The 19,727-nt window shown below is 50.2% G+C and overlaps 1 protein-coding gene across 3 annotated transcripts in view; it reads right to left on the reverse strand.

Moving 5' to 3' along the window:
• Positions 1-3,717: 3,717 nt before the first annotated feature.
• Positions 3,718-19,727, reverse strand: part of CHST3 (carbohydrate sulfotransferase 3) — a 37,143-nt gene continuing 21,133 nt past the window's right edge. For 2 of the 3 annotated variants that reach the window (XM_006915538.3, XM_015592304.2), the window contains 3 exons: positions 12,484-12,598; positions 11,163-11,386; positions 3,718-9,995 (listed from right to left, as the gene is read on the reverse strand). In XM_006915538.3, the coding sequence (XP_006915600.1) occupies positions 8,705-9,995; positions 11,163-11,302 (1,431 nt within the window). In that variant the 5' untranslated portion in view covers positions 11,303-11,386; positions 12,484-12,598 and the 3' untranslated portion in view covers positions 3,718-8,704. The remainder of the gene's footprint in view (positions 9,996-11,162; positions 11,387-12,483; positions 12,599-19,727) is intronic. The other variant, XM_015592305.2, reaches the window with a different exon arrangement.

Raw genomic sequence — 19,727 nt, forward strand, 5'->3', positions numbered from 1 at the left:
GGATAGTATTTAAACTCAGGAACTAGGGATTGCCATACTACTCATTGCAAGAGCACACCCAAGGGACCTGTCGTGCCCCGCGGGTGAGCATCCCCCACTAGGTGCATTAGAGCGGAAAGTTGAAAACTTTCCAAAGAGGGCAGCTCTAGTATGGATTAGACGCAGACCTGGCTCCATCCACACTCCAGGTGGGCAAAACCACCTGTCCTCTTCCTCACTGCTGATTCAGCAGTTGCTCTGGGGTAGCGGTGGGCAGAGTTATTCAGGTGGGTGTTGCGAGAGATGGTGATTGGTGGTTGAGTTCCATGGAGTTCTGACCAGGCCAGCCTAGGTTTCCAGACTCATGACTTTATTGCTGGTCTAAGCATTACGGAGCCAGGGCTGAGCATTGTCGGGAAAACCGACCCAAACCCCAGCATACCACGAGGACTTTAAAAGCTGCAGTTTGAAAACTCGGCTGGCCTACAGGGCCTGGGGCACTATGGTAATGAATGGAGTTGCAACTGTGGCCCTCTTGGCTTGTTGCTTTCTCATTCTGGACAGACATGGATTCATAGAGACGATATCTCTGTTGGAGGTAAAACACCAGTACAAGCGCTACGATAAATGCGGTTTCAGATTTGGAGAGACCAGAAGGGAGACGGGGCCCACCCTTCTCCCAGCTGCAGCCCATCGTTCCTGTGCGCATGCGAGCCCCATGTGACCTATCACCCCAAGCAGCATGTGCTGTCAGATTCCTTCCCATGTCTCCCACCTGACTCTGAAAACTTACAGTGTGCTCTGGAAACTTCCAGCTGCCTGTATCTTCATCTCCAGGCCTGATGCTTTTTCCAGAATTCGGCAATGCTATTCTGCCAGCAGGACAGTGCTGAGGAATTAATACTCCCAAGAGCAGCCTCCGGGCAAAGACTGACAAGGATCAGTGTGGAAGTACTTTAGGCTTCCTCAACTCACCTGTCGATAATTTCAAGGTACAGGCTTTATACCTTTATTGAGGGATTCTGCTCCATTTGCCCGGGTGGCAGCTGGCCTTACCGTGTACCCTTTGCTGGCTGTCTCCCTTCCCACCTCCCCTGTCAGGATGTCTGCAGCTCCCAAATAAACCATTTGCTCTCAAACCCTGTCTCCACATCAGCCTCTGGTATAACTCAAACCAAGACATCCAATTTTCAGGAGGAAACAGAAATCTGGTTTTTATATAAAACCCCTTAATTTTTAAGTGTTGGCCTCTAATGCCAATTGTTAAAAAACAAAACCAGACACTGTGTGGGCCACACACCCACAGGGTAGCATTGGTCCATGGCTAGTGGTGTGCAGGGCTGAGTGTGCACCTGGGCCTGGCCTGACCATACACGTCTCTTCAATTCTTGGACATCGTGGCTGTGGCTTTAGTCATGGGTGTTCTTTTCAGTAGCTTCTTTGTCTTCCTCCCCTACATCTCATGAGAATGTCCCTTCCTTGTTGTCTTTCTCCCTCCCTCCTGTTTTTCCTGCCTTCATTCCTCCCTCCCTTCCTTTCCTCTCTCTCATTCTGATTTTCTTGGGCAAGCCTATCCCGCTGAGTCTTTACTACTTGCTTGTTCTTCTAATAAACTGCACAGCAGCATTTAGCAAGGGATTTACTAGCTACTAGAGGATTATATCTCCAAAGAACCTGTTTACTGGTGGTAACCTTTGTCCAGCTGTTTCAGAAATGGCTCCTTTAAGAAGTACCCTGAGCTCCGGTTTCCCAGATCAATAGTGTCCTGTGGTGTTTATGGTTGGCCTAGCTCCCCAGGGTCCCTAGTCTCTGTGGGGGTCACCACATCTTTTGGGTAATGCCACAGAGGCCCCACAGGTGTGGCTGAGTTGAGGAAACCAAGGACCAAGGGCTTCAGGTTACCAGCAAGTTTTATAACAGCAGCGTGGATGCCTTGGGGCGGTGAACCCACAGTGACCCTGAGTGTTCAACAGTCTCCATAGGCCAACTCTCGCTCCTGGCCTGCTTCTCAGGGAGAACGGCATGAAGGTGGCATGGGGCCCTGAAACCTGACCCTGAACTTTTTTCTCCCCAGTCTTTTCACCCACCACTTTCTTGTCTTCCTATCGTGGCTTTTATTGCTCTACGCTTGTACGTGCAGGTTTCTGGTTGCTACCAGTTGTCCTGCAGAATGCCAGAGTGACAAGAAAAAGTTTTTATGATAAAAGAATTCCACCCGTAAAACCGCTTCTGGGTCAAAGGAAAGCAGGACTTCTCAGAGCCTTGATTATGGTAATGTGCACTGTAACTTCCTATGAGCAGTTAAGTGGCCGTGGTTCCTCCAAATATGCTTGGGAACACTGCTGCAGACTCTAGGCTGGGCCTGCCTGGCAGGGCTCTGGGAGCAGATGGCACAGGTCCCAAGACCCAGCTGGTAATCAAAGTGCTTCCCGGTGTGGGTCTGGCTGACGGTCACTTCCTCGGAGACCCCGTGTGGTGTTAGGCTCCTTCTCAGGGTTGGGTAACTTGAAGTGTAATGGAGGAAGATTCAGGAGCCCAAAGAGGTTTGGGATTTGGGAGGAAAAATAGCTTCTGGCCTGGGCTGGTGGCCGAGGGGATAAGTGGGTGGGGAGGTGTCCCGGCTTCTCTGCTCTATGATTAGGGCAATTTGTTTCTCCAGTGGGCCATTTGTGGTAGGAAGCACAACCCAGAAACGAAACTAAATATATCCAGTCCCCAGAGGAGCGGAGATAGCAATGGCACCTGACTGGGGGCAGGGTGGCGATTTCACTCAGGTTGGGATGTCATTGCATTGACGCCTATATTTTAAGGGTTGGGAGGAAAATGGTTTGCGATTCCAAGGCCTGGTCTGGGTGAAATGGCAGAGACAAAGAGGAAGGGGTCCTATTCCCTTATATCATGCCCCTCACTTGGCCATCACCCCCTCACTCTAGGCACCATTGTCCCCAGGACTCAGCTCTTTCTCTGCCTCTGGATGGTTGCTGCTGTTCCCGCTTCCCTTGTGCCCCGCAAACCCACAAAGCTCCACCGGCTCTGACTTTCTGTGTTTTAAAACGAATCTTTTCTCCCTGGTGAAATGCCCATTCCCTCCAGGTGGCTGTGAGGAGACAAAAGGATGGAAATCTAATTCACACTGAAGTTGATATGACAGCTAGAGTAATGCAATTGCAATTTGAAAGGATTCCATTACATTTCGAGATTTTACTGAAGGCCAAATGAAACCTTAGGTGTTATTTCAACATGTGAAGCCAATCGACACACAGTTGCTGTGGGTGAGGGGGCTGACTTTTGAATCGAAGGCTGTAAACCTCTGATTACATTCCTCATTCTAAAGAAAACTGGGGCTCAGATAAGGTAAGTGACTTGTCCAAGGTCACAGGGCCAGACAGTGGTAAAGCTGGGACTCGTCCCCAGGTTCCCTGACCTCTGGTCAATGCTCCTGTCTCTGCTCCATAATGCCTGGGTATTTATCTCTCAGACCTCATTCTTGGAGCCAGCGGCAGTCACCACCAGCTCTGCCGTCCTGGTAACACAGAACGTTCATCATGCCCTCTGCACTTAGCCATACTTCCCTTGCGCCTTTCACTCCTCAGGAGTGGGCAGTGGGTTTCCTGTGCCCTGCTTCATGCTAGAAGTCACCCCATTCCTACAGCTACTATTTTTTTTCCTATTAATTTTTATGATTGCTGCTAAGAACAAATGCAAAAGAAAGGCAGCGACACTTCAGGTTTTGCTCATTGCATGTTTCCATCTTTAATTAAATAAGTCAAGTAAGCCATCAAGTGATGGATTCACATTCTGTTCCGCAAAGCAGACCCTGACCAGGGGTGGCCGCCAGCTCTCTGAAGGGCAGCCCCTGCGTTTCCAGGAGACGGCAGATTGTAACCATGGCAAGGACATCTGAGACATTGATGGCAAGGGGGCTGGGAGCAATGTGGCTGAGCAGAATGAGCTGCATGCTACACATACATACGTGTGGACACATATGTATACACCATGGCCATGAAGAAAGTGTCCTGTACTGTGTGGCCATGAAACATGACACAGGGCCAAGGTCTTGGCAAAAAGACAGAGTTTTCAGGATCCAGGAGGGAACAGGGAAGCCAGGCAGACTTGGCCTAGGACATACTGATGAGATGGAGACTTCAGGGGTTGCCAGGTCAAGCCCAGTGTTAGAGAAAGCAGGATACGTGAGTCATTTTGTTTCCCAAATAAAACACCTGATCTATAATATGAGCTAGGCCAATGAGGTTGGCACCATGTCTGTATTTTTGGAAATGCATAACTTATTCATTCCCCAGGCACAGTCATGAAATGACAAAGGACACAAGACCAAAGGATCTTGAAGCTCTTGAGACATCTGAAGTTGCCAATTCTGCTTTGTCTTTTTGAGGTAAAGAGCAGCTTCCACTGTTCCTGAAACCGTGGGTAGTTGAGAAGCAATGTGGCTGTATTCAGGTCTTCTCCCTCCCGCCTAGTTGGACATGTCCTGGGAATCTTCACAAGCAAACCCAGCAACCTGGGGCCTCTGGATTTTAGTGGATGCTCCTTCTTTCAGTTTGTACAGATTGGCAAGAGCCACTTGTTCTCTGCAGGCACCTATTCCCCCACCCATCCTTTCTGTCCCCCTAGTTCTCCCTGCTGAGAACCCATCCCTCTGAGACCTGCCTTTGCTTTTAGCCTTTGGGGATGGGAGTGAGAGGTGACTGCCTTGGGGACGCAGCCACCCAGTCTTCTGCTCTTGCTCTTCATAATCCAAGGCCTGTCAAGGGATAGGCCCTATAGTCAATTAAAACAGACCCCATTGTGGTTGAGGATCAGCCAGGGATGCAAGAGACCTTCAGGGGCAGAACCAGACCATCCGATGCTTTAATCTCCTGTCTGCTGTCCAGGTCAAGCATCCATCTTTTGGGACAGGAATCCCTTGATCTTCTGCTGGAACTCACTTCATCATCAGACAGATGGCAGGGAAAGATGCCACTGTAATGGACTGAATGAGTGCCCTCTGCTCTTGGGGGTTTGGTTAGCAGCTGCCCCATTAAACCAGTTTCTGGCTGAGGGTGCTGGCAGACGTAGAGTAAACTCTTCATTAAGCATTTTTTTCTATTCATTTAGTTATTTATTTTCAAGTGTGTGCATCACATAAAGGGATAAAAGCTAGAATTTGCTCCTGTCTCTCAACCTTAGTAATAACTCAGTGATAACCTGCAGGGGGCATGTGACAGAGCTGCACATCTGCTTCTTCCTTTGCCCTCTCCATGAGGACTCAGGAATCCTGTCCCCATCAATGACTCCCAAAGACCCGCTCCCCGCTGCCCCATGCCCTCATCCATTCCAAGGTTTCCAAACAAGGTGCAGGAGAATCCAGAAATGGGCAGTCGTGGCAAGAGCCTGCGGGTGTTAGACACTGCCCTGTCTCACCAGTGCTTGGAATGTTCTGAACTATTTATATAGGCTGGGCTAGAGAGGTCTTCTTCAAGAAGAAGAAAACGAGTAAACACTCATTGCTGAATGGGCCTCTTGTTCCGGGGAAGCTGGCAGCTGTGGAGCTGAGGCATTAACTGCTCCCTCTGTCTCGAGGCAGGTGGGTGCTGCGGAGGGGAAGGCTCCTGGCGCATCAGCAGGAGCAGAGAAACCAGGGCCGGCCTTGCTGGAAAAGGAGGCATTAGTTCCCAGCTGGACCATTTTTCCCAGCCCAGCTCCATGCTGAAAACCCCAAAGACATGACTCCAACCAGGTCCCACGGAGTGTAAAGTCATTAGTCACCCCCACCCTGTCCTCTAAACCCCAGTACTGCTGAGCCCTGAGGCAAGACTCACTTAACTTGGGTCCCCCTTCAGATATGTGGGTAAAGGTCACACAGAAGAAAAGGCCTTACTTTTGCATCTTCAAACCGACAAGAGGAAGAGAAGGAAGTTCCTTAAACAATAGCTTGGGGCCATCTCGACTCCAGAGCTCTTGGTTTAGTTCCCTCTTGTATCCTGAATCCTCTTGGAGTGTCCTTGTTGTGTGTGGAGTGAGTGACTGGTTTCTATTATTATGTTTGTCTTTCTTGTTTTGGGTACAGCTTTGAGTCCCTGCAAATAATAAGGTATTTTCTGTCTCTTCTTTTTCATAAAATAAATAAATTAAGTCAACTTGCAATATACAAATTGTCAATGTCCTGAGAGGTCCCAAAGGTCCATTCTTGGTACAGTCCTCAGAGCTCAGGGATGGAGGCCTTGGCCCTGGACATAGGACGGAAGGCGGAAGTCTGCTGTCCATACTCAGAAGGCTCCAGGAAGCACCCCGGATAGGGGAGCGTGCCCTCACATCCCCACGTGGGGAATAGTACAGGGAGCAGGGCAGGGGCTGGGGAAAAACTGCCAGCACTTCTGGGCCTGCCAGAAAAATCCTGGCCCCACTCTCCCCCAGAGTCAAGTTTTCAGAGCTGGAGTCCCTTTAGACCCCAAATTAGAGCCAGCTCCCTGCATCACTTATTCTTGGACTGAAAAACCTAGAGTGGAGACCTCTTCGAATGGCTGAAGTCCATGGTGATGGAGACACGGCAGCTCAAATACAGCGATTGTAACAGACCCCACAAGATGGCTACCATCCTCACCTTATCAAAAGGTGGTTTCCAGCCGGGGCACACCCCTTCCTTCCCCACAGCAACACCAGCTGGATTTAGATCCCATATTTCCCTTGTGTCCACATTACTCAAACCAAAACTCAGCCCTCTGGGTTTGACAATGGGACGGATCTGACAGAGAGGTTGTCCAGGAAATCAGAAACAGCCTTAGTGAACTGTGACAGCTCCCTGCAAGTTCTAAGGTGGTACTGAGTTCTGCTCCCTGGGTTGGGCTGGGAGTGGGGAAAGACTTCTATTTTGGGTACAATTTCCTGCTTGGTTATAGGCCCCTGAACCCCCAGAAAATGTGATTGGCCCTGGGAGAAATGTTCAAATCCGGCCTCTTCTCAGGGAAGGGCTGCTAATCTATGCTGCTTCTGGACACGCAGCAAAGAACGTTGGTGGTTGCTGAGATTTGTTCCACATGGGGTTCAAACAGAAAAGTCCGTGGGGCATGTGGGTTGCCACATGGCCACCTAGGCTCTGATCCTTCTGGAGTAAGGCTCTTTCTTTTCCTCCTCTCCCTTCAGCAGAGCGCTCCCTGCTGCTCCTCCCAGAACCCCCTCAGCCCCTCAAGCACAGATTGCTTCCAAGCTGCACTCCTGCAGAAACAAAACCGAAAACACAGCCACAAAACACCAAACCATAAATAACCTAAAAAAAAATAATAAAAATAAAAAATAAAATAAAATAAAACACCCAGTCCATCCTGAGTTGAGCAATACTCTTCCCAGAGCCCTAAAGGAGGAATTCCAGACACTAACCACATAACCATAGTGACCAACCAGGAGGCCGACCTCGTTCCCCTGTCTTCTCAGGGGAGGGGCTATCCTGATGTGACTTCTCCCCAAGGAGCGCTCTGGACTGTCTTCCAGGACCTGCCCCACAGAGGCCTGGCTGCAAGCGCAGGACCCATGCGCTGCCTTTTGCCTTCAGGGACCACAGCTGCTTCTGCCCATCAGGCCCCAGGCAGCCTTCAAATATAGACATGCTCTAGGACACCAGCCAAACTGGGATGGGGCCTTTGGGCTGCAGACACGTGAGAGTGGACCACGCCATTTCAAAACATCCTGCCTGCCAGCAGTGAGGATATAAATGGGCCAGAGGAGGTAGTCATGTGACTCCAAGGCAGAAGCGCAGGACTTGGAAGTTCTGTGTCCACCATTCATCCTAAACCTGGTTGGGCAACGGGGTTGTGGCCTATGACTGTTTCCTTCCCCTGCCCCCAAATAATTAAAGACTCCTCATAAGGTGTATGATAAAGAGAAAACCTGTAAACCCTTAAACCCTGTGGGCATAAAGCAATGGGGGAGCTTGTCTGTGTATTTACATGCGTGTGTGTGGAATTGTGTGTTTATGATGTTTTTCAGTGTGTGTGGTGTGCATATAGGAATTTATCTTTATACCTGTGTTTTGTAGTTCTGTATAAGAGCCGATTTCATCAGCAACCAGCACATTATCCCATTTATGAAACTATTCTATCGTTCTTGGTTGGTAAGCCTCAACTGCCATCCTCTAACGCCCTGGGCTGTCCTAGTCCTCCCCCAGGGACCCAACCAGAATCCATAGTAGATTGTGTAGAAATCCGGAGACTGAAAGGTTAACACTGGAGCACTGTGGGAGATGCAACTGTGACTAGTCAATGTCCACAGATCCTTCTGATTTTTAAATATTTGGACTCTGTCCCACAGGGTCTATAGGCATTTATGTGTGTTTCAAGTGTGTGTGTGTGTGTGTGTGTGTGTGTGCGCGCGCGTGCGTGTGTATGTGTGTGTGTGAGAGAGAGAGACAGACAGAGACAGAGAAAGACGGGGAGGGGCGCTGTCACTAGGCCAGGACATGCCTGGGCCTGCTCAGGAAACTGCTGCTCCCTATGTCTGGTTTTGATGGCTCTTAAAGGGACAGGGCACTGTCCTGTTCTCAGCAAGAAACCCCAGCCCACAGCTGCGGTGGGGAAGCTATGTGGCTGGGGGCTACTTCTACAGCGGAGGGGCGGCCTGCTCACTGCACGGTTTCCCGCCTTCCTCTGCGAGTGCCGCGGCCGCACCGCCGGCCTGGGTGTGAGGAAGGCAGGGCGGGACTTTCACGAGGAGGGGTGCACGTGACCCAGTCTCCCTACGTGACCCAGAAGGTGCCACGCTCCTCCAGCAGGCTGACAGAGCGGTTGGTGAGCGAGGCGGCATCCCGTGCCAATTTGTAGCCAAAGAGGTGCATGGCGGGGCCGCAGGCGGCCTGCACCACCTGCGCCAGCTTGAAGGGCATGCTGAAGCGCCACTTCTCAAACTGCTCTGAGGAGTTCTTCTGCGTGGAGTAGATACCGCTGCCATCCCGGGCCGCCTGGGTGTTCTTCTGGATCCAGTCCTCCACCTGCGGGGTCAGGGGGATGCCTGCGAAGCGGTACATCTCCCGGGCCTTCTGCAGGGGCCTGCGGGCGACGTCCTCGTAGCGCACCAACATGTAGCGGCCCCGCAGCCAGGCTGGCTGCTGCAGGCCCAGCTCCGCAGACAGGCGGATGCTCTCACAGTTGCCCCTCAGTCGCTGCACCTCTTCTTCTCTCAGCTGGTCCTGTCCCTCCGCTAGCCACTTCTTCCAGGTCTCGTACTTGCCGGCGAAGGCCACCATGCGGGATGCCAGCACCGCCCGGGGGTCACGCACCAGCTGGATGACGCGCAGGTCCAGCCGGGGGTCCTCCGCCAGCGGCTGCAGGAACTCCAGCTGCCGGATGCGGACGGCCTTGAGGGCCATGTGCTCCTTGCGACGGCAGGCCTCGGCAGCCAGCGTCACGTTGAGGGGGCCGCAGCGGCGGTTCTTGCAGTGGTACTTCTCAAAGACCTTCTTGACGAAGGGCGTGCACACGGGATCCTCACAGAGGGAGCGGCTGGAGCCCCGGCGGAACATGAACTGGGTCAGGTGGGCCTCGGGCAGGGGGCTGATGAAAGGCTCCAGGACATACAGGTCGCACAGGAAGAGCTGCCTGAGCACGTCGCGGTAGACCAGGGCCGAGGCTGCTGCATTGGAGCCTCCTGGCTCGAAGGACACCGTGCGCTCGATGTGCCACAGCGGCTCGAAGAGGTAGAAGATGTTGCCCTGCTGGTTGAAGAACTCGCCCACGAACGAGGAGCCGGTACGGGTGGTGGCCATGAGGAGCACGTGGCGCCGGGGTCCGGCCTTAGCCGGTGGCGGTGGCTGCTCCTCCTTCTCCTGCTCCTCCTCCCGCTCGGCCTCCTCCTCTGGCTCCACGCCCAGCTGCAGACTGACATTTCGCAGGCGGCTCTGCAGCTGCGTGAAGGCTGAATCAAGCTCACTCAGGGACAAGAGGGATGCGTTCTCCGCCAAGTCCAGGGCTGGGTCGGTGCTATTGGCATCTACCAGGGACTGAGGGATCTGCTTCAGCTTGTCCGAGACCCTGTGATGACAAAGGGAGACCAGGGTCAGTGACTGGCTGGGGACTCCATCCTCTGTAGCCTCGCAGGCTGATCGCCCAAAGCCTGTCTCAGTTGGGTTCCACCAGAAGCTGACTCTGAGGCAAAGATTTGAGGGTAAGTAGTTGATTTGGGAAATGATCATAGGAAGAGCTGGTAAAGGGGTAGGGAATGAGGTGTAGAGGAAAAGAAGTTCATGAGGGATGAACAAGCTACCCCTGTGGGCAAATCACTCCAACTCCGGGGCCCTGGGAGACGTGTAGAGCACATCTCAGGATTCTCTCCTGTAAAGGGTAAAGCCCAGCTGGCCTTGGCTGAGAGCTGCTCACATAGGCATTTACTCCCCTGTACTTGTGGCTTGCCAATGTGCAGGTGGAGAGTACACTGTTAAGTGGATAGTGGCAGGGACTTGCAGTAGGATCCCGTAGGCACAAACAGGAACAGTCCATGCTAAGGAACCCAGGAAGGGCACTGACTCAATACCTGCTACACAGCCCAAGTCCTATCCATCTTGGCTGATGCTTTCTTGCAGGTCTAAGGGAAAGCAGGTCTAAGAAATCTTTCTGTGTGGAGCTGGCCCACTACTAGGGCTACTGCACACAGCCATACACTGCACACCCCTGGAGTTGAGCAATACTCAACTTGCACATGGCATCCCTGCCCACCAGGGTATCTGTATCAAGGGCCCTGCCTTTCCATGGGCTCACCCTCATCCATGACTTTGGATTGGTATAGAGGATGTGCTATTAAATTGAGGCATCATCTTAGGCCAGAACGTTAATTAATAATAATAACCACAGCCAGCAAGTACTGGACACCAACTATGTGCCAAAGCACTGGGCTAAAAGCTTTTACATTTTCTTATCTAACCTTTACAACAAGGAAGGCCCCATCATTAGCCACGTTTTAGGGAAGAGGAACTTAAGACAGAAAGGTGAGGTAATATGCCTAAGCTATCACAGCTAGAAAGGGTCAGAATTATGATTCTAACCCAGGTTGCCTGAGTCCAGGGCCCAAGTCTCACCACTGAGGACATGTGCACGGATGATCACTGGTTGAAGGATTGCCTTTGCAGGTCCAGACAGCCATACAGCTGCTTCTCTGCTTCCCATACCCCCTTCATAAGGAAGACTCGTGCTTGCATCCCTCACCTCGAGATGAGTTTATTTTCCTTTTCAATGAAGACAAAAACCACCACCACAAAAGCCAGGAAAAGGGCATATTTGCTCCTCATCCTCAGGCTGTGCAGAAAGTCCCGGCACTCCTGGGGCAAAGCGAGTCCTTTCTCCATGGGGAAGGGTGGGGCTGTGGGCACTCAGCTTGGGGACATCACTCAGGACCTGGCTGGTTGTCTTCAGGTGGGGGACACCCTCTCCTGTGGAGAGATGGGGAGTCAGGACATCCTTGTTTGTAGATGAGAACAAAGAGGAGCTTTCCCACCAGACCTTTGAGGATCCTGGTCTTGCTTAGCAGCCATAATCCCATACCCACTATCCTAATGGACTCTAAACCAAAGAGACTTGAAATCAGGCCATTTAAAATGCTAATGACCCTCTGATTCATCCATGCCACTTCCATCAATTTATCCTTTGACCTCACACATGACTCAAGGGAAAAGAATGTTCCTTGCAGTACAAATGTTTGCAATAGGAAAAGACTACAAACACCGAAATAAAAAATAATGGAGGAGGATCTACAAATGCTGATGTGAATAATCTATCATCTGTCTGTCTGTCTGTTGTCTATCTATCATCTTTCTATCTATCTATCATCTATCATCACCATAATCATAATCATCATCTATCTATCTGTAAATAGCAATTATATATGTAAAAACAAGCTGCAGACACAGTGTGCTTACGTAAGACAGGGTTTCTTAATCTCAGCACTATTGACATTTGGACCAGATAATTCTGTGTTGTGGGAGCTGTCCTGTCATTGTAGGATCTTTGACAGCATCTTTGACCTCTACTCATTAGATGCCACTAGCATCCCCTCTGCTGAGATGTGACAATCAAAAATGTCTCCAGACATTGTCAAATATCCCCTGGGCAGGGGACAGGTGCAAAATCACCCCAAGCTGAGAACCTCTGATGTAGTATGATCCCATTTGAAAAAAATTTTTTTCAGTGAGAGAAAAATATAGATGTGTAATACAAAGGACTGTGACTGCGGGGAAACACAAGGCCTTGTAATAAAGGGCCAAAAAATCAGGAGAGAAGAGTGGGGTGAGTCTTATATTTGTTGTGTAACACTGTGCACTGTTAGAAATTTTACCATGCGTTAATTTTTTAAAAATAATTAAGGAAAAAATCCATCATAGCACATATATTCTAACAAAATCCTTCACATGGCCTCGGCTTTCAGGTCTCAGGTTCCTGGGGCAGCCTCCCTCGAGACAGGTTAGGGCTCACCAGCCCCACCACTGTAAAAGATTCCCATTAGCACCTGAGACTTTGTCATAAAACAAACCTCCTTGAAATGATTTGTTCAGTGCTGATCATCTCTTCATGGAGGATGGGGAGTTTGGAACCTCATTATCCTTTAGCACTGGCCCAGGCATACAGGAGACACTCATGCATGGTTGCTAAATGACAGAATGAGTAAAGGAATAAATGAGCCTCAGTGGAGGGTGTGTATATTTTTAAAAGCTGGAGCAAATACAACGTCGCCCAATGGAGCCTGAATCACTATTTCTTTCACTCTTCCTGTCACACACCTGTCCTGCACCATGAGCCCCAGATTCCAGCATAACTCCCTCTTCCTCCTCTTCTGCAAATCTGTCCCTTTCTCCATAAGGACCCTCATCCACGGGACACAATCTGCTCCAAGTTTGGAAAAATCTTATTGTGGCTTTGTGCAAGGCACCCAGACCATCCCTCTCCCTGGAAAAGATAGATTTTCCTAAGGAAAGCAGCTGGTGTTGATATGGCGGAATGGGAGAGCAAGAAGTTGGGTCCCAAGGCTGCACCATTGTCACACAATGGAATTAGCTTCAGGGACAGCCAGAAAAATCTGTCCCTGAATTCCTTAAGGGAAAGTAATGAGGCAGGGTTTCTACATGTGAGGAGATATATACCCTGGCAGCCAAATGGAAGTCCCCAGCTGTGCAGGGCAGAGAGGAGGTGGGGCAGTAGGTAGCTTTCCCTGATGGGATACTGGGGGTGCTTCCTGAGTGTAGGTTGGTGAGGAGGGGCCCAGGAGGGAAGAGGACTGCAAGGCCAGCACGAGGGCAACTGGAATTTTCTTGCTTCTTTCGATTTCTTCCGGGCCTTTTCCCATGCACTAATTCAACAAATATTTCCTGAGAGCCTACTATGTGCCAGCCTCTTGTCTAGGCACTGGGGATGCAGCATTGGACAGGCAGACCTGGTCCATGCCCTTGGGGTTTACACTCTGGTTGGAAGGGCTGACTGGAATGATATGGGTAGCTGAAGTTTATTGAGTGCTTACTACTCTGTGCCAGGTGCTATGCTAGCACTTGATTTGCATTTCCTCATCAATTCCTCACAAAAACCCTATTAGGTAGCAACCACCTCCATTTACAGAACAGGAAAAGGAGGCTCAGAGAGGTTAAGTAACTTACCCGAGGTTCCTCCAGCAGGGGCCTAGATCACTCCTCCCAGATCCAGGACATTCAAGCCTCTTAATGCTCCCCAGTGACCCCCACTGTAGCACATATGGTAGGGCTTTCCAGCTGATGGTCTGTCAGTCTGTCTCTCTTTCCTAGACTGCAAGCCCCCCAATCTTGGGATTAGCATCTAGAATAACACCCAGCATATACCTGCTGCCCAACAAATCACTGTGAGTGAACCTGTCAAAGCTGGTGGCTGGCTCAGTGCCTGGCTGGCTGTTGGCATGAGTTTGTAGAATCATAGACAAGATCACGTTCCTTAAGCATCTCATTTAACCCATGGTGGGGTGCAAGGCCACCTGTCCTGCCGAAAGGGTGAGTGAGATCCAATTCTGAGTCTGCAGAACACAAGAGTTGAAATCCTGACTTTCTAGCCTCTGGGCAGTTGGCTGAGAGTTGCCTTGGTCTGATAGTGGGAGGGAAGCAGGGACCAGAAGCTGGGACCAAAAGTCCTGGGTTCTAGTCCTTCCTGAGTGTCTACCACGCTGTGTAGCCCTGTATAAACGACTTAACTTCTCTGGGCCTCAATTTCTTCACCGGTAGCATGAAAAAGATGGTACCTACTGCATAAGATTGCTGTGAGGAACAGCATCTGATGCATGGAAAGCGTTCATTAAATACTAGAGAGGAGAAAAAAGGCAGGGGTGGGTGTGGGGAGTTGCCTTTGCTGCCCTCTCCCTTCAGGGTATAACATCTTTGGTAAGATTTAAAAGTTTGGTTGCCTTGATGACAAAGCTCCTAAACCTTCTCCTCTCCCTTCCAGGCACTGTTTTATTTTTAAGCTGCCCTCCCAGCTTCACTCCTTCCCCCCACCCCTCAACCATACAGGATTCCTAAGAACTCTCCTGCCATTACCCTAAAAGGAAGAAGCAAACGAAAACTCTCTGTGACATGAAACACAGGCAGGCTGTTGGCTCCTTTGGTTTGCCCCTAGGTTTAGCTTCGGAAGCCCAGTGGTTGGGTGGGAGTGGGTGGGCAGCAGATGAGGGAGGTTTAGAGGTCCCAGGAGGAATGGGAGAGGTCACCAAGAGAGGTCACAAGTGCCAGGAGGTCAAAGGATCATGAGGGAGGACAGGGCTGGGATGGTGGTAACACAGCAAACTTTCAGGCAGAACCTGCCCTACAGGAGGCCCTCTGCAAGAAGTGGGTCTGTGACATCTGTGACAGAAATGTGTCCAGGGTGCCTTCGTATTACCTTCACATAATCCTTCATACTACCCGCCTCCCAAAACCCATGGTGCACAGGCCAGTCCTTCTCTCTTGCTTAGCTCATGGGAAAAATGAAAAATCTCTTCCTCCTCTTGGTGGCTGCCACTTCCCTGGGGAGTGCTTCATACCTATCCTCCCTCCAACACCCAGCAATGACGTGACAGCCAAAGGAAAAACTGGCATCCCCATGCCAGGATGCCAGAGGAGGTCATATTTCCAGGGTGCCTGGGCCAATGGGTGAAGAAAGCCAGGGGCACATACCAGCCTAGCTCTGCCTGGATGCAGCAGATGGTGGGACAGCTGCCATTGGCCTACTTACACCCGGTGCTCAGCTCAAATGTCCTTTCTGCTGGAGTTTTGTCACCACTGACCTAACGTTGACCATCTATCCTCCTCCATCATTTTCCCTCTTGGCATCCTGCTTTAGTTCCTTCCTTGTTGGAAATGTACTCGTTTACTGCCACTGTTATTTCAGCCACCGGAATGTCAGCTCCGGGAGACGAGAGTGTCGTCAATCCCCTTCGCCTTTATATTCTACGCCCATTATCCCAGCGCCCTCCTCTGTATACCAGGCACAGGGCAGGTGCGCCATAGTACTTGTTGGATGAATTGAAGGATGTCTTTCCCAAAGCATTTAGCCCAGTGTGAGATATTTAATAATTCTAAGTTGACGGAAAATATGAAGAAAAAAAGCAGTTGTTCCTTATACGAGGGAACCACATGTGTGTGCTGTGAGCATGTGCTACGGGCGTGTATTATGAGTATATGCCTGAGAGTATAATATAAGCATGTGCTGAATGTGTACTATAGGCATTTACTATGGGCGTATGCTATAAGTGTGTACTACGGGCAAAACGGCATGCTTGGGGCTTCACATACATTAGTCTCTTGAATTATAACAATCTTGGGTGCTGGTTTGAGGATGAAGAAACTGAGCTTTGGGGCTTTCAGCCCAAGCCTCTACAGCTGTGTGCTAACAACCGGGAGAACAGAAGACAGCCAAAGGCACCTCAGCCAAATCTTAATGAGGGAACACTAGAAAGAAAGTGGACTGTGAGCTGAGGCCCTAAACGCCAAGCACAGGCATCCCTACCTTGCTATCCCCTCCGGGGGCGCCTTTCTGTTTAGGCTTCCCTCATGACCTGGCAAGGGGCCCTCACAAGACAACAGTTTTCTACTTGGATGGCTCCCAGCCAGGCCCTCGGCTTCCCCAGGCCTTCCACTGAGGCCCTAAATGGACTGCAGCCCACCTCTGCCTCTCCCTGGGAGAGACAAGGTCCCAGAGTCTGCTGTGAATGGAGCTCCGATAAGGGATGGGCCCTGCCAGACATTGCATCAGGCTGCAAAACTCCACTCCCCTCACTTGCTCAGGGCCGAGAGCTTAGCGGAGACTGGGGCCGGCTTAGCGGAGACTGGGGCCTCAGCTGTTGCAGGCCCTGCTCACAAAATCTTTCCACCAGGCAGGAGGAGGAGCCACCCAGAGAAGAGGCGCTGAGGGAGGGCCAGAGTTGAGAGGGAGGAGGCTCCCTGGGCACAGATGGCAGCAGGGAAGCCCAAAGTGCGAAAACTCTGAACCAGCCCATGGACTGTAGCCCTGTGGGGCCTGGAGGCTGCCCCAATCATGCCATGTAACCAAACACCCAGGAGGAGAGAGCTCAGGAGGGTTTCTGTGAGTTGTCTCTGAATCCTCTGGATAATGGAGACAGGCAGGGCAGGAAGAAGGAACTCAAATTCTGGGCCTGCCTTTGATGTAGATGATCTTTGCTTGGGAAATGCAGAAGTCTGTCCAGTGGCCTGTCAGGCTAAGTTCTGTTTCATGTGGCAACATCCAGAGATGGCTTGGAAAGGACCAAGGCCTCCAATATCTCAGGCTTAGTGTCTGACAGGAGAGTAAATGCTTAGAGGATGTTGGATGAACCAGTGAATAAAGAAAGAAGAGGAGGAATGGAAGAATGAGGAAGTGAATGAATGCCTGGCTGATGCTCCCCTGTGCAGCTCAGGGCTATCTTTCCTCCCCAAGCACCCTCACACCCCAGGGCTCCAGCCTCCTCTCTCAGAACAAACTCACCTACACCTTCCTATGGACACCTGTCCAACCTTAGCCAAGACAGAATAGAAACAGCCAAAGGCGAAGGTGTGTGTTACCTGTGCAGCAGTGGACCTTGGGGCTGAGGGCCACTCTGGTGGGGATGGGGTTACCAGAGACTCTCAGGGAGCTAGCCCTGGCCAGCAGAGACCCCAGCTGCTCCTCAGCCCTGTTTCGCTGTACAGAGATGTGGGGGAGCACACCCTCTACCCCTATTTGACACAGTTGCTTTATCAAGGCCGGCTCAGCTGTATGAACAACACATCCTGTGTAAATCCCAAAGCCGACAGCTGCACAAAATATGGGGCCCAAGAGAACAATTTCAGGCCTCCCAGTCAGCAAAGGCACTTACCATGCCTCTGACGCTGCATCCCAGGCCCTGGGCCAGTCCGGAGCTGACCCACCGCTCTGGGCTTTGCTACACTTGATTGGTCAGGAGCTGCAATGGGAGCTGGTGTCCATGACGGCCATAACCATGAAGCGGGGCAGCCTGGTGAGGAGACTGCTGGCTCATTCGGAACTACCTGGATGTGGGCCAAGATTCATGTCCAAAGATGTGTACCCAGCTCTGGAAATCCAAGTGTGAGAAGCAACTCAAATGTCCCACCAGATAGGGCTGGCTGAGTAATTGCAGTGCATGGGAACAATGAATACGGATCACACGGGGGTTAAAAATGCTGCACAGCTACAAAAATGAACTATTAAGTGATGATTCTTTTCATCTTATGCCCTTTCATAGTTGTATGAATTTTTAATGACCATGCACATGTATCACTTTAATAAGTTTTAAAATCTAATCTGAAACATAGAAATCTAAGATCACTTTGGAAATGGTGTAGAAAAGGCACAGGACTGGAGGCTGGGAGACCTGTTAGTTCTTTCTGCAATGGTTCAGGAGGGAGAAGGCGTCCTGAGTAAGTGGCAGCAGAGAGGCAAAGTGGAAGGATAGACATGTGAGACGTTAAGAAAGCCAACTCAATGCCTATGACATACACAACAGGCATAAGCCTTGAGGACAGCATCCCAAGTGACATGAGCAAGACACAAAAGGACAAATACTGTACGATTCCACGTACATGAGGTGCCTAGAGGAGCCAAATTTATAGAGACAGAAAGTAGAGGGTAGTTACCTGGGACGGGGGAGGGGGATGGGGCATTAGCATTTAATGGGGACAGAGTGTCAGTTTGGAAAGACAAAAAAGTTCTGGAGATGGATGGTAGTGATGGTTGTATAACGATGTAAATGTACCTAATGTCACTGAACTGTACACTTAAAAATGGTTAAAATAGTAAATTTTATGATATGTATGTTTTCCATAGTAAAAACTATAAACGATGCCTATGGATGGGGGAAGTAGGGGAACAGAGACTCTAGGAGGATCCCTGAGTCTTCTCTTGGACAGCAGTTTTATTCTCCACTGTGCCCACAGTGTCTGGCACAGCACTGGCACATGGCAGAGCTCAATAATATTTGTGAAGTGAATGAATTCATACGCTGTGTTGAAGAGTCTGCTGTGGTTTCCTATAGGTTGGTCATCTCTTCCCCAGTGCTAGTGTTTTATTGGATACATAGAAGGTGCTTAATTAATTTGCTATTGATAAAAAATGTTAGCATAAATTTAATTTATTGCACAGAAATATGTTCACATTACGATGCCTCTCTGAAAAAGGACACACCCATATCTAACCTAGAATTCCATTTAGTCAAAAAATGTGCGTGTATGCACACACACACGTACATACATACGTACATATATATGTGTGTGTGTATATATATATAGAGAGAGAGACAGACAGACAGACAGACACTTTGGAAAAGTCCGAATAAGTTAATAGTGATTCTCTCTGCAGCTGTGGGTACTTGACTTCCTTGCTTTTATTTATTGTCTTTGAAGCCCTGCGACACTGGGAAAAGAACTTAAACCTGAGTGATTTCCTCATCTGCAAATGGGGATATTTACAGCATCTATTATAAACTCAGTGGTCACAAGGAATTCAAGGAGGCGGTGCCAGTGAAGTGCGTAATCCAAGCTGAAGATGTGGTGAGTAGGGACTAGGAAGAAACAGCTGGCCCTGTCTTTACAGATGCAGCAAAATCTGTGGCTTGTGCACTTGTGCTGAGTGTTGGAATGGCGGGAGTGGGGGGAGGGGTGTCAGTCCCCTAAAAATACTAAGAAAAAGGAAACAGTGATAACCTAACCTGACCACCAGCTGAGAATGTCCCTCAGGCAGAGGCACTACACACTCATTTATGGATGGCATTTGGCCCTGGGCATCTCATCCTGGACTCTTAGCCTTATCTGGAGATAGACACTCAGACTTTCCTTGTCTCAGGCACTGCAACCACCTGTATTCCTGAGGCAGCAGAGCAGCCAGAGAGAGAGATGGAGAAACAAACACCACAGGCAGAACCTTCAAGGATGCTCTCTCTCCAACTTCCCTGCAGGCCAGAGCTGCTCACAAATTTCACATGGTCCCACAATGGACCCTTGCAGAGCGGCCTTCTCTACTCTGACTGTTGTGAAGGGTGTGTACTGAAGCTTCAGGCCTCCAAACTGTCAGTCTGAGGACAAGCAGAATGCCAGTGGACTGGTGGATTTTGCTCCCAGGACAAAATCATGTTGATAGCAGTGGCTCAGGCCAGCAGCCTTATGCAAAGCAGCTTGGCTTTCCAACTTTAATTGAACTTGCCTCAGACCGTACAAGTCTGAGGGGGTATTTCTTTCCAAAAGGTCCAGGAGAAATCTGTTCTGTACACCTCCCTGCCAATCATGAAAATCATGGCTC

This window comes from Pteropus alecto, unplaced genomic scaffold, assembly GCF_000325575.1.
Source record: "Pteropus alecto unplaced genomic scaffold, ASM32557v1 scaffold155, whole genome shotgun sequence".
Lineage (NCBI taxonomy): Eukaryota > Metazoa > Chordata > Mammalia > Chiroptera > Pteropodidae > Pteropus > Pteropus alecto.